General features: G+C 44.2%; 1 protein-coding gene across 1 annotated transcript in view; it reads right to left on the bottom strand.

Moving 5' to 3' along the window:
- The window catches only part of gsg1l (gsg1-like), a 235,263-nt gene that overhangs the window by 107,901 nt on the left and 110,139 nt on the right, over positions 1 to 17,223 (bottom strand). Inside the window, exon 2 of the mRNA XM_060840369.1 lies at positions 15,421 to 15,468. Coding sequence (XP_060696352.1) covers positions 15,421 to 15,468 — 48 coding nt within the window. The remainder of the gene's footprint in view (positions 1 to 15,420; positions 15,469 to 17,223) is intronic.

Below are 17,223 nucleotides of genomic sequence, written 5' to 3'. Positions count from 1 at the left end.
CTCAAGAAAGCCTGGTAAAATTGGCTCCCTGTAAAACACAAGTTCAACTGGTCTGGGAGAAAGTTATCGATAAGGGAAGGGATCCTTTTGAAATTAATTTTCTTGAATGAACTGAGGGAGTGGGTGACTAGAGAAGGGAATCCATTTCATCCTTCATTACCTGGGAGTTTCAGGTGCCCTGTTTCTAATTATGACGACTCAGGGAACAATGCCTGGGGTGTGATCATGACAATACTTACAATATTTCTGAGTTCTGTCTCACTGCGAATTTTGAACTGATGCTCATTTTGCTCAAGTCCATTTGAGTGGGACATGGATCAGAAAGAGCAGCGGTGGTGATAGCGATTGCCAGGCTCTGCTGTCCCTTTCCGTCTGGGCTGCGTTACAGCTGGTCCCCACTGCTTTCTGTTACAGTCCATTTTGCACCCATGCTGCCACTGTCCTTTAAACTCAAGGGCTTTCACTTTGCTAACAACTCTATTATGTGCACTTTATCAAACGGTTTTTATGTCTATTATGCGGTACTTCATTCAAAATGAGCCATTAAGCACAAGTACTTGGCATTCAGCTCACTGAGCCAAGCATTTTTCTACTTGCCCATAATGTTCCTCCAGCCTTTTTGCTGTCTTCAGCCAGACTTGACTTTTCAAACGATGCACATTACTCTTGCTTGGTGTGCAATTTGCACGAATAAACTAGTGGGAACACGGACTCAGGAGTGTGCCATTCAGCTCCTTTGGCTGTTCACTCTTCAGTTCGGCCATGATCTACACCTCAACTCCACTCAATATTCTTTAAAATGTTATTTAGTAAAATAAAGCTGGATTGCCTAATAAAGCTGAAAGTTAACGAAGAAGCCACAGTCTTTTGCGGAGAATTTTTCTCGGTGAGGTTTCTAATTTCTAACGACAATTGTTCTTTTTCTTACTTACTCACAGGATGAGATTGTCACTGGCTAAGCTAACACTTATTGTCCAGAGGGTAGTTAGGAGTCACCCACATTGCTGTGAGTCTGGAATCACATGCAGACCATTCCAGACACAAATAGCAGTTTCTTTCCTTAAAGTACCTTAGTGAACCAGGTGGGTGCTTCCAACAATTGACAATGGATTTATCGTTATCATTAGACCTTTAATTCCAGATTTTTAAAAATCGAATTCAAACTACACCAGTGCATGTGGAATTTGAACCCAGGTCTCAGAAACACCAACTGGATTAACAGTCCAGTGATAGCACCACTAGACCATCAACCCACCTCAAATCCAGGATGACTTAGCTCCAATATTAAATTGGTTTCCACGACCCCCCCACCACCCTCCTTACTCTAGATTCTGAGTAGAAAAGTTAGTTTCTCGTTTTTGACCCCATTGCAACCCGCAGAAATTCACTCAAACCCCTGAGGCAGTACATTCCAAACCTACAAGCGCTACCATCTGGAAGGACACAGGCAGAAGATACATGGGGACATCGCCAACTGTAAGGTCCACTTTAAAATTTTTCAAGACAATCATCATCCTGACTTGGAAATATATTGCTGTTCCTTCAGTCTCACTGGGTCAAAGTCCTGGGACTCCCTTTGTAATAGCACTGAGAATGTACCTGCAATCTGTAAGTTCCAGAAGACAACTCACTGCCACTTTCTGAAGGTTACAATGAAATTTATTTTGAGAGGACTTGAACATAAAAGCAGGGATGTACTTCCAAGGCTCTATAAGGCTCTGGTCAGAGCACATTTGTGCAGAGTTTACAGCCCCATATCTCAGGAAGGATGTACTGGCATGTGAGTGTGTTCAGAGGAGGTTCACGAGAATGGTCCCAGGAATGAAAAGCTTCATGTACGAGGAACTTTTGAGGACTCTTGGGTTTATCCTCAATGGAGTTTACAAGGATGAGGGAGGATCCAATTGAAACTTACAGAATACTGAACAGAGTGGACAGAGAGGATGCCTAGACAGAGAGGCTGTTGGGAAGATGTTTCCATTGGTAGGGGAGAACGTGGATCTGAGGGCATAGCCTTAGAGTAAAGGGAAAACCTTTCAGAACAGAAATAAGGAGAAAGCTCTTCAGTCAGAGAGTGGTGAAGCTATGGAACTCATTGCTACAGAAGGCTGTGGCAGTCAGGTCATTGAGTTTATTTAAGTTGAAAATCACACAACAGCAGGTTATAGTCCAACAGGTTTAATTGGAAGCACTAGCTTTCGCAGTGTCGCTCCTTCATCAGGTGGTTGTAAGGCACAGAAATTATAGCAAACGTTTACAGTGTGATGTAACTACAATTATACATTGAAAAATACCTTGATTGTTTTTTGAGTCTTTCATTTGTTCGAATACCATGATAGTTTCACTTCTTTCATGTGTAAATCACAAAACCTTTTTTAAAAGTTACATTTTAAGGTGACTGTAACAATTCGTGTCAGCCAGACAATATGTTGAAGGTGTTGGTCCCCTGTGTTCCCTGTCTGTGCCATAATGTTTCGACTGATTCTAATCTATAAAGTGAGATAACAGAGTCTTAGCTGAATTCATGCAGTATTTGAGTAAAATACAATGTAATTCTGCAAGTACAAATTCACCCCACAAATGTATATGTGTATGTGGGTGGGTATGTGTGTGTTTGTGTGTGTGTGTGTGTCTGTCTGTCTGTCCGGGGTGGGGGTTTGGAGGTGTGAGAGAGAGTGTATATGTATGTGTATGTAAGTCTGTGAGAGGGTGCATGTGTGAGTGTGGGAGTGTGTGTGTCTGTAGGAGTGTGTGTGTGTGTGTCTGGTGTGGGGGTTGTGTGTGTGAGAGAGTGAATATATGTGTGTGAGTGTAGAGTGGTCTATGTCTGTGAGAGGATGCATGTCTGAGCGTGGGAGTGTGTGTGTCTGTAGGAGTGTGTGTGTGTGTGTGTGTCTGGTGTGGAGGGTTGTGAGTGTGTGTGTGTGTGTGTGTGTGTGTGTGTGTGTGTGTGTGTGTGTGTGTGTGTGTGTGTGTGTGTGTGTGTGTGTAGAGTGGTCTACGTCTGTGAGAGGATGCATGTGTGAGTGTGGGATTGTGTGTGCCTGTAAGGGTGTGTGTAAGTGCATGTGTGCGTGTCTGTGTATATATGCATCCGTGTTTATGTGTGTGTATAGGAGTGCCAGTGTGTGTGGGTGTGTGTAAGAGTGTCTGTGTATGTATAGTGCAATGGTGGTAGCCAGATGAATGGGCACTGCACAACAATCAAAAGACAGGAGTGTTCCCTCCCAGTTGGGGAACACTTCAGCGGTCCAGGACATTTGACCTCGGACCTTCGGGTGACCATTCTCTAAGGCGGACTTCGGGACAGGCAACAGCGAAAAGTGGCCCATCAGAGGCTGATAGCTAAGTTCCGTACCCATAGGGAGGGCCTTAACCAGGACCTTGGGTTCATGTCACACTACAGGTGACCACCATTGCACTACACACACACACACACACAGTTGTGGAGTGAATTTGTACCTGCAGAGTTACTTTGTACCTTGCTCAAAAACTGCATGAATTCATGTAAGACTCTATTATCTCACTTTATGGATTAGAATCAGTCTAAACATTATGGCAGAGACAGGGAACACAGGGGACTAACACCTTCAATATATTGTCTGGCTGACACCAATTGTTACAGTTACCTTAAAATGTAACTTTTAGAAAAAAGTTTGCGATTTAAGAAAGAAGTGAAACTATCATGGTATTTGAACAGATGAAAGACTCAAAAAACAATCAAGGTATTTTTCAATGTATAATTTCAGTTACATCACACTGAAAACGTTTGCTATAAATTCTGTGTCTTACAATTGTGTACTTCACAACCACCTGATGGAGTGACGCTGCAAAAGCTAGTGCTTCCAATTAAACCTGTTGGACTATAACCTGATGTTGTGTGATTTTTAACTTTGTACACCCCAGTCCAACACCGGCCTCTCCAAATGATGAATATATTTAAGACTGAGATAGATAGGGTCTTGAGTGTGAAGAGTGTGAAGAGTGGGAGAATGGAGTTGAGAAACTTATCAGGGAAGAGAAAGTGAGGACTGCAGATGCTGGTGATCAGAATCGAGAGTGTGGTGCTGGAAAAGCACAGCAGGTCAGGCAGCATCCGAGGAGCAGGAGAAGTGATGTTTCTGGCATAAACCCCTTCATCAGAAATGAGAAACTTATCAGCCATGATTGAATGGTAAAGCAGACCCGATAGGCTGAATGGCCTAATTTCTGCTCCTACGTCTTATGGTCTATGGCAACTAGGGATGGGCAAAAAATACAGCACAGACAGTGAAGCCCACTTCCCTGTGAATGAATAGAAAAAAATGAATTACTTAACTAGATCAGCCTTCAAGCTCCCTGCAACAGAGAGAACAGGTTTATGGAACCTACCCTGAATAGTTGTTCTGCTTAGTCTGTTTTGCATTCACTCAGCCACATCTTGAGATGTGGTTGCCAGGTTGAATGTAATAATCCAGATGGCATTTGTCTAAAGGTCGACACAAGTGAAGACAAAATGTCTTTCCCTTTGGACTCCAGTACCTTTCAGTCACCAATTGACCTGCTTGGTTAGTTGCAGCAAAGATCATTTTTAAAAGATACTTTCCTTTGTGGATAACTTTTTTCCCAGATGCAAATGTATTTACATTTTAAAAGGAACCAATTTAATCAGCTTTTCTATACAATTGCTTTGTGCCCATTCCACCATTTTGTAGGGATTATTGTTCCTCCGGTTACTAGTTTGTCACTAGTCAGAAATTCCTTTGTCTTTCCTGGATCGAAAGTGGATGGCCACACATTTAAACCTCAGTACTTCCTTGTTCTCATCTGAATTACTTGTTATGCCTCCTAGACTAATGTTTCCGAAAAAAAGGTATAAGTGGATGACATTTCAATGAGACACGCCTGGCTGCAGGAACCGTCTTTACTGGTGATTATCATAATTCTGAATAATAGATTACTGGAAATAATTCAGCAGCTACCAGAGAGGAGTTACAGATTCAGTAATATTGCATCCAAAGAACCAATTCATGTTAGAGGTATTGCTGAGAAACGAGGAATCCAGGAAAGGGTAATTCTTTCTGTAAACCGACAGGAAACTCCCAAAGGTGACCATGCAGCCCTGAGAGGTGTTTGCAAAGAGACTGGCAACTGAATCAATAAAAGCTTAATGACCTCACATACAGACAAGGTAAGTGAATACATCTTCCCATGACAGAAGGTAAGGGAATGCGAAGGTGTGTGGGTTAGGTGGACAGTGCATGTAGTGTCCAGACATGTCTAGTTTAGGGGGATTAGCTATGGGAGATGCAGGGTTGTAGTCATAGGGTAAGGGGATGGATCTGTGTGGGATGCTCTTTGGAGGGACAATATGAACTCAATGGGCTGAATGGCCTCCTACCACAAAGTAGGGGTTCAATGATTCCATGCATGGTGAACCATGGATCAGAGGGTGCTTGGAGCACATGTTCACCAGTCCCTCAAGGTGTCAGGACAGGTGGGTAACAAAGTTAACGGGGCACATGACCAAAGTATAGAGCTTTAAGAATAGGCAGATAATACTGTATAAACTGTAGAGAATTGTGTGCAGTTCTAGAATATATATTTTCGCAGTGATGTGATAGCACTGGAGATGGTGCAGAGGAGATTCAAAATGATGTTGTTTGGGCTGGAGAGTTCCAGTTATAAAGAAGATTGGACTTAACGGGACACAAACAGAAATTGCTCGAGAAGCTCAGCGGGTCTGGGAGTATCTGTGCAGAGAAAGCAGAGTCAATGTTAACGGGAAGAAGGACTCGAAACATTCACCCTGCTTTCTCTACACAGTTGGGGCCAAGTCTGATGAGTTTCTCCAGCAAATTCTGTTTTTGTTTCAGATTTCTGGCCTTCACTTTTCTTAGCTTTACTTTGTCGGATTGACTGAAGTTAGATCAGAGGAGATGAGAGGGGACCCGACTGAGATTTGTAAAATGACGAAGGACAGGGATACAGTAGGCAGGAAGACACTCTCCCCTTTGATGGGGGTAATCAGTGACTCGGCGGTAGGGTAAAATTTAAGGCAAGGAGAAGAAGGTTTAGAGGCGAGGTGAGAAAAAGGTTTGTCACTGAGAGGGTGGTGGGAATCTGGAGCTCACTGCCTGTAAGAGTGGGAGAGGCAGAAACCCTCATAACACTGAACAAGTGTCTAAGTTGTTCACTTGCAATGCCAAGGTATGTAAGACTGTGAGTCAAGTGCTAGAAAATGGGATTAGGCTAGTTTAGGGGGTTGTTTAATGGGTTGAAAAGTTTATTTTTTTCTGCGCTATAGATCTCTATAACTCTATGATGATACCTCACAAGCAATACTCAACCAACTGCTGAGTATTGGAAAGATGTTATCAATCTGGAGCGGGTTCAGAAGAGATTTACCAGGATGTTGCCAGGATTGAGTTATAAGGAAAGGCTGGATAGGCTGGGACCTTTTTTCACTGAAATGTAGGAGTTTGGGGAATGACTTGGGGAGGTTTATAAAATCATGAGGGGTGAATGGCAGCTGTCTTTTCCCTAGGGTGTGGGGAGTTCAAGACTGTGGGACTTATTTTTAAGAGGAGGGGAGAAAAATGTAAAAAAGACTTTTTTTAACGCAGAGAGTGATTTGTGTGTGGAATGAACTTCCAGAGAAAGTGGTGCGGATACAGTTACAACATTTAAAAAGGGTAAGTGCATGAATAGGGAATATTTGGAGGGATGTGGGCTAAGCACAGGCAGGTGGGATTAGTTTAGTTTGGGAACATGTTCGGCACGGACGGGTTGGACCGAACAGTCTGGTTCTGTGCTACATGACTCCATGACTCTTCAGCCCCCAAACTCCCATCACTCACCCAGCAACACTGGCTCTTACCTAATCTTCCCAGTCTCCATCTCACCTTGACATGCCTACCAATGCCTCCTTCACTTCTCTCTGTCTGCACAGACCTCCAACTTGGTCAAGCAGAAATGATATAGTTCCCACTGTCTTGCTGGTACAAGTCCCGTAATTATCGGAGGAAGAGCAGGAGAAATGGAAAAGGTTCAATTCATGCCCTCATCCCTAATACACTGCTGAATGACTGAACTATCAGCCACAGAACACGAGATTTCCAATGCTGCAGACGTTGTGCGGACCAGTGGTAAGAGACTGCTATAATGCGGCTGCAAAGTGGAAACTGCAGATAGTGAGAGCGCAAAATTCTTGCTTTGTTCTCCACCAACATTTTCTCATCCCTCCTACTTTCACACAGATATTTACCTAACTGACCTATTCAGAGCTGTTGCGCCATACCGCTTGAGCAGCTGGGACTTCAACCCTGATTTCCTGGCTCAGAGGTAGGAACACTACCCCTGTGTTACAATAGCCTCTCTGCTTGTACTGTATATACTCTCAGATAGCCAAGAGCTGTCATGCGGGCAGCTCCAAGTTAGGAAGCAAACCTAACTGCACAGCCATGATCCATCCATTTCGCTTTGCATAAGAAAGACCCTGACTCCTCGCAACTAATTTGGGTTTGCATGGAATTTAAGACTTGCGTCAGTGTCACTTGTGGAAGCATTGAATAGCGCTAAAAGATAGTAAAAGTAAAGGGTAAAGTTGCCCTCATTCCTGTGGACCATAACGCTGTTCTTATGTTACAGAGAGACGACTGGTGCTGGTTTAACCTGAGGGTCACCACACCTCAGGCGAGGGGTGAGGGTGAGAAGGTAGGACCTTTCCAAATAAGATGAATAGCCAAGATATTTCCCCAATGGTAGGGGAGTCCAAAGCTAGAGGGCACATTTTTAAGGCGAGAAGAGAAAAATTTAAAAGGAACCCAAGGGGCAACCTTTTCAGACAGAGGGTGGGGGACTTGTATGTGGAGTGAAGCGGTAAACCCCACCCCCACCTCCCTCTAGTTTATCTCTCCATGCTTCCTGCTCACTGCCTTTATTCCTGATGAAGGGCTTTTGCCTGAAACGTCGATTTCGCTGCTCGTTGGATGCTGCCTGAACTGCTGTGCTCTTCCAGCACCACTGATCCAGAATGTGGAGTGAAGCACCAGGGGAAGTGGTAGATGGAGGTACGGTTACAACATTTAAAAAAACATTTGGACAGGTACATTAAGAGGAAACATTTAGAGGCCTATGGACCAAATGAAGGCAAATTGGAGGAGGTTAGTTTGAGAAACTTGGTCAGCATGGACAAGTTGGACCGAAGGGTCTGTTTCCATGCTGTATGACTCCATAACTCTTTGTGGTCACCTCAGCCAGTACAGGAATTGAATTGTTGGCAAAACCTCACATTACGAACCAGCTGTGCAGCCAACTGAGCTGACTGAAAAGAGTTTAATCTGATCCTAGATCATCGCACTGCAGTGTTTCCATCGCTGCCGCTGTTGCTGTTTGGTTTGAATCTTTCCTTGTGATTGTAAATTGCTATTGAAGATCTCACCTCACTCAGATGGAGACGGTCTCAGTCAGAAGCACTTGTTTGGCACTTTACTACATAAATAACTTTACTGCACTAAAGGGTATAACTTCCACTGTTTTGTCTTTTTCACTGTGATTTATAATGTTGAGATATTGAATTATTTTTCGGGCTAAGGAGCCAGGCTATCACCATTTCCATTTGATTGTATAAATTGCTTTCTCAAGGAGAGCAGCAGATTGGGACAGAGCCAAGATACATTTGGAGAGAAGCTCACTGCGGAGACTTTCCAGCTATTGCCAGGCCTCTGGTCTGGTCACTCGAGAAGTATGCCTGACTGTGTATGAAACCACCAGAGGGAAAAATGGGTACTGCAGATGCTGCAAACCGGAGTCTACATTAGAGTGGTGCTGGAAAAGCACAGCAGGTCAGGCAGCATCTGAGGAGCAGGAGAATCAACGTTTCCGGCAAAAGCCCTTCATCAGAAATGGAGGCAGGGAGCTTCCAGGGTGGAGAGATAAATGGGAGGGCGGTGGAACTAGGGAGAAGGTAGCAACGGGTACAATGGGTGGATGGGGGTGGGGATGAAGGTGATAGGTCAGAGAGGAGGGTGGTGCAGATAGGTGCGAAGGGAGATTGGCAGGTGGGACAGGTCATGAGGATGGTGCTGAGCTGAGAGGTCAGAACTGGGGTAAGTGGGGGGAGGGGAAATGAAGAAACTGGTGAAGTCCACTTTGATGCCCTGGAGCTGAAGTGTTCCCAGGCAGAAGATGAGGCGTTCTTCCTCCAGACATCGATTGGTGAGGGAGTGGCGGTGGAGGAGGCCCAGGACCTGCATGTCCTCGGCAGAGTGGGAGGGGAATTTAAAATGTTGGGCCACGGGGCGGTGTAGTTGATTGGTACAGGTGTCCTGGAGATGTTCCCTAAAGCGCTCTTCTAGGAGGCGCCCAGTCTCCCCAATGTAGAGGAGACCGCATTGGGAGCAACGGATACAATAAATGACATTAGTGGATGTGCAGGTGAAACTTTGATGGATGTGGAAGGCTCCTTTGGGGCCTTGGATGAAGATGAGGGAGGGGGTCTGGGCACAGGTTTTGCAATTCCTGCAATGGCTAGGAGGGGAAGGTGGGTTTTTGGGGGGTGTGGACCTGACCAGGTAGTCATGGAGGGAATGGTCTTTGCAGAAAGCGAAAAAGGGGTGGGGAGGGAAATATAATCCCTGGTAAGGGAGTTCGTTTGGAGGTGGCAGAAATTTCGGCAGATGATGGGGACAGAACCCCCTCGGTGCTCACCTTCCACCCTACCTCGCTTTGCATAAACCGCATCATCCGCCGACATTTCCACCACCTCCAAATGACCCCACCACCAGGGATATATTTCCCTCCCCACCCCTTTCCACCTTCTGCAAAGACCATTCCCTCCATGACTACCTGGTCAAGTCCATGCTCCACTACAACCCACCCTCCCATCCTGGCACCTTCCCCTGCCACCGCAGGAATTGCAAAACCTGTGCCAACACCTCCTCCCTCACCTCTATCCAAGGTCCTAAAGGAGTCTTCCACATCCATCAAAGTTTTATCTGCACATCCACCAATATCATTTATTGTATCCATTGCTCCCGATGCGGTCTCCTCTACATTGGAGAGACTGGAAGCCATCTCGCAGAGCACATTGGGGAACATCTCCAGGACACCCGCACCAATCAACCCCACCGCCCTGTGGCCTAACATTTCAACTCCCCCTCCCACTCTGCTGAGAACATGGAAGTCCTGAACCTTCTTCACCACCACTCCCTCACCACCCAACGCCTGGAAGAAGAACGCCTCATCTTCCACCTCGGAACACTTCAACCCCATGGCATCAATGTGAACTTCATCAGTTTCCTCATTTCCCCTTCCCCACCTCACCCCAGTTCCAAACTTCCAGCTCAGCACCATCCTCATGACCTGTCCTACCTGCCTATCTTCCTTTCCACCTATCCACTCCACCCTCCTCTCTGACCTATCACCTTCATCCCCACCTCATCCACCTATTGTATGTGCCTTCCAGCCTCATACCAATGTCCCCTCACATGCCACTGACATCTCCTTTGAACTTACCCCCTCTCACCTTAAATGCATGCCCCCTCGTATTAGACATTTCAACCCTGGGAAAAGATTCTGACTGCCAACCATATCTATGAATCTCATAGTTCTGTAGACCTCTATCAAGTCTCCCCTCAGTCTCCGCCACTCCAGAGAAAACCACCTGAGTTTTTCTAGGCTGTCTATATAGCTCATACCCTTCAAACTGGGCAGCATCCTGGTAAACCTCTCCTGCATCCTCTCCGAAGCCTCCACAGCCCTCTTGTAATGTGGCAACCAAAATTGAACGCAATTCTGAAGGGCACTATAGGGCAAATCCCTATCCCAGTCCAATTCTCTCACACTGATGGCCATGTTGACTCAGTTTCCACAACACTGTCTGGGAACTCCCTCGTCAAGCCACTTTCCCAGCCCTTCTGAGAAATACTGCTCAGGCTCAGGCAGGTGTTTGCTGAAAGGTTCGGCAATATTGCATCTGTTAGCCTTTACAAACATTCCAGCTTTGGAAATCTGGACATTTTTGTTCAACTTTTATTTCATAAAATTCTCGATGCGGCCATTGCTCAGCTTGTACATCAGAGCAGGGGGTGCATGGCACAGCATTTTGTATATTAACATGCTGTGGTCTTTGACTTCATGCTGTCTAACCGAATGGCCTTCAACATTTCAATGATGTTCCCTTATCTCTGAAATTAAATTGCAGCATAGCAGAGGACAGGAATTTAATATCTCAAACTGAAATCACTCTGTTCATCTCATGCATAACACAAATGGTTGGTCCTCCATTGAAAAAGCAGGAGGAACAATTTTTGTCAAATGTGTTAAATTTTCATATGGTAATGGCCAAGGTTTGTAAAAGACAGGGACTCCATGCAGCTCTGATTAACATTAAACAGGATTATCCCTTGCTCCAGACATCAGATTACATCTGGTACCAAAGCAAAGCGACTTCCAGGCATGTAGCAGCAGTGATACTACTTACATCCTTGAAGAATTCCAGTAGATTTGTCAAGTATAATTTCTTTTTTACAAATCCACGCTAATTCTCCAAGATCCTAACTCTAATTTCCAAATGCTCAGCTACTAATACTTTTATAATGGACTCTCTCAGTTTCCCTACTACTGATGTCAGGTCTATAATTCATAGTTTTGCCTCTTCCTCCCTCCTTACATATGGGGGGTCACATTAGTTACCCAGCAATCTGCAGGAAGTGTTCCAGAGTCCATAGAATCTTAGAAAATGACCACCAATGCAACAATTAGTCCTCTGGCCACTTCTTTAAGTAGTCTGGGATGTAGGTTATCAGGGCTTGGGGATTTATCGATCTTCAATTCCATTAATTTTCCCAACACCATTTCCCTAATAATTATTTCTTACAGTTCCTCCCTCTCCCTGTGATCACTGACATTTCTGGTATGTTACTTCTGTCCTTGTTTGTGAACACAGAACCAAAGTATGTACTTAGTCAGTCAACTATTTCACTAACCCCATTATAAATGCCCCTATTGTTGAGGGCAATGGATTGAGATTTATCTTCACCTTTATCTTTTTCCCTTCACATACCTATAGAAGCTGTTACAGTCAATTCTTAATGTTCCACCAATCTCTCAAATTACAACGAATTACTTCTTTTCATAGTCATTACTGAATGCATAACATACGGCAAACCTTTTACTAATTATTAATTGGCATGTATAGGAATGGCTGATCAAATATTCCAATTGATCAAGACTCCACATAATCAATATAAACATGCACACTAAGTAATAGAAATGTAATGCAGGAGGAATACACATTACTGTTATACTTTATTTATAACATAAATCACATAAATAATAATGCAACTTCACCTCAAGTAAAACTTACTGGCAGTGAGCATTCTCAGTCACACCCTCAACTCACTACTCAGACTTTGCAATTATACAGTAAAAATCTAATGTTTGAGGTAGATATGTTTTGGCATTTTTTTTTCAAGAATGCCTATCATAAAGTGCCTTTTTTTCTTTATTCATTCATGGGATGGTGATGTCACTGGCCAGGCAACATTTTTTGCCCATTCCTAATTGTCCAGAGAGCAGTTAAAAGTCAACCACATTGCTGTGGGTCTGGAGTCACTTGGAGACCAGAGCAAGTAAGGACGGTAGTTTCCTTCCCTAAAGGACGTTAGTGAACCAGCTGGGGGTTTTTTTCGCTGACAATCAGAAATGGATTCATGGTTATCAGTGGACTCTTAATTCCAGATTTCTTTTAAATTGAGTTCAAATTGCGCCATGGTGGGATTCAACCCCAGGTCCCCAGAACATTGCCTGGGTCTCTGGCTTGGTGATACTACTGCTAGGCCATTGCTATCCCTTTGGTTAAAACAAAATTTGCTGTGTAAGCAGAAAGGTCCCACTCGCAACAGCATGAAAATGATGTAATAATCCGTCTTTGAGATGTTAACTGAGGGATAAACATTGGCCAGGCCATCAAAGAGAACTCTGTGCGCTCCTTCGGAATAGCATCATGGGATTTTTTTAACACCTATCCACGCAGGCAGATGGGGATGGGTCACCTGAAAGACGGCATCTGCAATAAACCAGCACTCCCTCAGTAATGCTCGGGCTTCTTGACTTTCGATTTTGACACTCACGCTCTTGAACTCAGAGCTTCATAACTCCATGGCCAGTCCAATAGCAACCGAGCCATGGCTGACAAGAACGTCAACGCCATTCTGAGATGTCTAATCTCCTGAAGTTGTCCTCAGCTCGCTGGGATTAATGAGTGGTGACGTGCTGATGAGCTTCGGGGCATTTCAAGGAACTCTACCATCACAGCCAGAGCAAACTCCGTGGCGGCATTTCACAGAATAATTTCGGGGTCATAATGCAAAACTTTTGTTGCTCATAACTGAGGTCAGAACATGATTTTTCATAGGTTGTTAGTTGAATACACAGTTCAAGAAAATATATTGCTTTTGTTTGTTCACAGGATGAGGCATCACTGGCTAGGCCAACATTTATTGCTGTGGGTCTGGAGCCACATGTAGGCCAGAGCAACTAAGGATTGAATTGAATTGAATTGAATTGAATTGATTGTCATGTATACTGAGGCACAGTGAAAAGCTTTGTCTTGTGAGCAGTGCAAGCACATCACAGATAAGTAAATAATGGGTAAACAGCAGCAAAAACAAAAATACAGGGACACGAGAATGTTAAGAGTTTGTGAGTCCATTCGGTATTCTAACAACAGTAGGGTCGAGACTGTTACGAAACTGGCTGATGCGTGCTCAGGCTTCTGTACCTTCTCCCCAATGGTAGAGGTTGTGGAGAAACATTGCCAGGGTGGGATGGATCTCTGAGAATGCTGGCAGCCTTTCCTTGACAACGGGCCTGGTAGATGGCTTCTATAGATGGGAGGTTGGCCCTTGTGATTGTCCGGGCTGAGTTCACCACTCTCTGTAACAATTTCTGATCTTGGATGGTACAGTTGTCATACCAGGTAGTGATACATCCAGACAGAATGCTCTCGATGGCGCACCTATAAAAGTTGGCAAGGGTATTCGCCGTCATGCCAAATTTCCTCAGCTGCCTGAGGAAGAAGAGACGTTGTTGGGCCTTTGTGACCAGTACGTCCACATGAAGGATGGCAGTTTCCTTCCATAAAGGACATTACCTAACCAGATGGGGCTTTCTTGACAATCATTTCATTAGTCCCTTAATTCCAGATTCGTATTGAATTCAAATTCCACCACCTGCCACGATGGGGTTCAAACCCAGGTCCCTGGAACATTCCCTGGCTCTCTGGACGAACAGTCCAGTGATAATTCCACCAGATTGTCACCTCCCCTCAAAGTATTGCATACGCAAGTAATTTCAAGATGTACGAAACATTTTCTGTCAATCAACTTAACCTGTAGTGTTACAAAGCAGAGGTTGACACTCCTCTTATAATTAAAACCGAAACATCCAGAGAAGCTTGTCCTGTCTCGTAATCTGCTAAAGAAGTCTGCCAAGTGGTATAACTTACCCCTCACACCATCTCCCCCCTGCCCAATCTGTTATAAAAGAGCAGCCAGATGAAATGAAATCCTTTTACTCACTCTACATTCAAGAAGTAACAATTTATTTATCTAACTCCAACAGAGAACAAATTAACAGAATTGCTAACAAACCAGACGAATGTCCCCCTAAGTACTAACTATTCCCTTACGGACTTAAATTCTAATAGGATGCTGTTCAAATAAATACAAGTCCCACTTATATAAATCCAAGTAACAAGAAAACAAGAAATTAAAACTTAGTCTGTCAGAGTTCATACAGAATGGGTCTTCCAAGATGCTCCTCTGTCTCTCCAGTCTTTCTTCTGCTGATTCTGCTGTCAGAGAAGTTTTAATTTCTTCTGTTCTGAATGCCTCTCTCCCCAAACTCCGATGTCAGGAAGATTATCTAAGACTGCCGTGTACGTTTATGAGTACTTTGTTTCTCTGGGAACCAGAAAGTTCTTATCTCTTCAGATGGCAGTTGGCTCTCTCCCAATTTTCAAATATCCTCCCTTAAGTGCCCCTCATCACACATCACATTCTTATAACATGACTGCTTTCAGGTTGCCAACACCATCAGTTTTAAATTCAACTGGCTTTGAATTGCTTGGTTTAAATTAATTCAAACTCATTGTCGAAACATCAAAACAGGGCCTGCTGTTTCGCCACCTGTAAGGCCTTTTGATACAATTATTTCAATATTTGAAGTTCTCTGTACAACCTCCAAGCACAGACAAAGCACTATTTCTTTTTAAAGGGAATCACACACTGCTTTTCTGCCCGTTGTCATTTTCACCAAATCCTAACCTCCTGCCGTCCAATTCATAAGGACTGCACGCAACTTCCCGACGACAGTTTCACTTTAAGAGGTCAGGCCACTGAGTAGGGAACGCACAGACGTGTTTTTGTTACTCACTTCTCTCAGACGCCGGAGCCAGATCAATAAAATTCCGACACTTCTCACCTAAAACAAAGAAAGCTGGAATTACTTCATTTACATTGACCGGGAATGAGATCTAAGCATTGGCTTTCTCATCATAAACATTTAATGGCGCTGAGTCTTTTGACTACCTTAGGAATACTCAACTCTGAGGAAATGCAGGAGAAACATCTTCATTCACAGGATGGGGGCACTTACTATCCATCCCTAATTGCCCAGAGGGCAGTTAAATGTCAATTGGAGTGCTGTGGGTCTGAAATCACATGTAGGCCAGACCAGGAAAGGACACCGATTTCCCTCCCTAAATGCCCATGGTGAATCAGATGGGCACTTACAACAATACTCTGAAGCCAGCTTTCTTTCCCAGATTTTTAATGCATTCAAATTTCGCCATCTGTCGTGGCAAAGTATTAGTTCGGCCGAAGGGTCTCCTGACGCAAAACATTAATTCTGCTTTCTCTCCACCGATACTGTCCTGACATGCTGAGCTTTTCCAGCCATTTGTGTTTGTGTGCTTGAAATATTAGCCAGGTGGATTGAACTATGAGCCCACTGCCTTCACCTATTATCATTAATGTAAATGTATAGCAGTTAAAATGACTATTTACCCCAGAATTCACCTTCTCAATTTAGCCAAGAATTCTGTGGTCAGGGGAAGGAAATGTTTTTCTGCTGTTTTTATCCCTTCAATATAACCCTGAGATTGCCATGATCTTCCCTGGGCAGAGACGACTTGGTTACATCTCATACTGTGCACATGGAGGAGGATACGGAGGACTGGGAGTGGGTGGGTATACCCTTTCCTGCCTCAGTTCTCCTGTTCCTGCAATCAGCTTTTGTACAAGTCCAAGGAACTCCCTTAGTCTGTATTAGAAATGAAGTTGTCGAGTGGTAAACCAATGAAAACTCAAAAATATAAATTTAGCATTTTTCTAAATAGTGCACATTACTTTCGACCCTGGCGGTCATCTGACTGTTGCCAAGAAAGTCAATTATGCTATTGATAGTGTTATAGATCATCAACTGGAGTGGGGGGGGGGGGAGGTGTGGGGATGTTGGCATGGTGGTTAGCACAGCTGCCTCACAGCGCCAGGGACCTGGGCTCGATTCCAGCCTCAGGCAACTGTCTGTGTGAAGTCTGCATGTTCTCCCTGTGTTTATGTGGGCTTCCTCTGTGTATTTCAGTTTCCTCCCAGAATCCACAGATGTGCAGGTTAGGTGAATTGACCATGCAAAATTGCTCATAGTGTTCAGGGATGTGTAGGTTATGTGTATTAATCAGGGGTAAATGTAGAGCAATGGGGAATGGGTTACTCTTCGGAGGGTTGGTGTGGACTTGTTCGGTTGAACAGCCTGTTTCCACACTGTAGGGATTCTATAATAGAACTCATGGATTCATCAATGGAACATAGAGCATCTAGTTAATAGACAGGATCATGAAGAAGGCACTTGGTTTACTTGCCTTTATTGGTCAGTGTATTGAGTAATGCTGCGCCTGTACAGGACATTGGTTAGGCTTTTGGATAACTGCATTCAATTCTGGTCTCCCTTCTATAGGAAAGATGTTGTTAAACTTGAAAGAGTTCAGAAATGATTTATAGGGAGAGGCTGGATAGGCTGGCGTCATCTTCCCTAGAGTATCGGAGGCTGAGGGGTCGGCTTACTGACATTTATTAAATCACGAGGGGCATGGATAAGGTGAACAGTCAAGGTCTTTTCCCCAGGGTAGGGGAGTGCAAACCTAGCGGGCAGAGGTGACAGGGGAAAGATTTGAAAGAG

This window comes from Hemiscyllium ocellatum, chromosome 20 (genome assembly GCF_020745735.1).
Source record: "Hemiscyllium ocellatum isolate sHemOce1 chromosome 20, sHemOce1.pat.X.cur, whole genome shotgun sequence".
Taxonomy (NCBI): Eukaryota; Metazoa; Chordata; class Chondrichthyes; order Orectolobiformes; family Hemiscylliidae; genus Hemiscyllium; species Hemiscyllium ocellatum.
The sequence above is the reverse complement of the archived record's forward strand: the minus strand, read 5'-3'. Positions and strand labels throughout refer to the sequence as shown.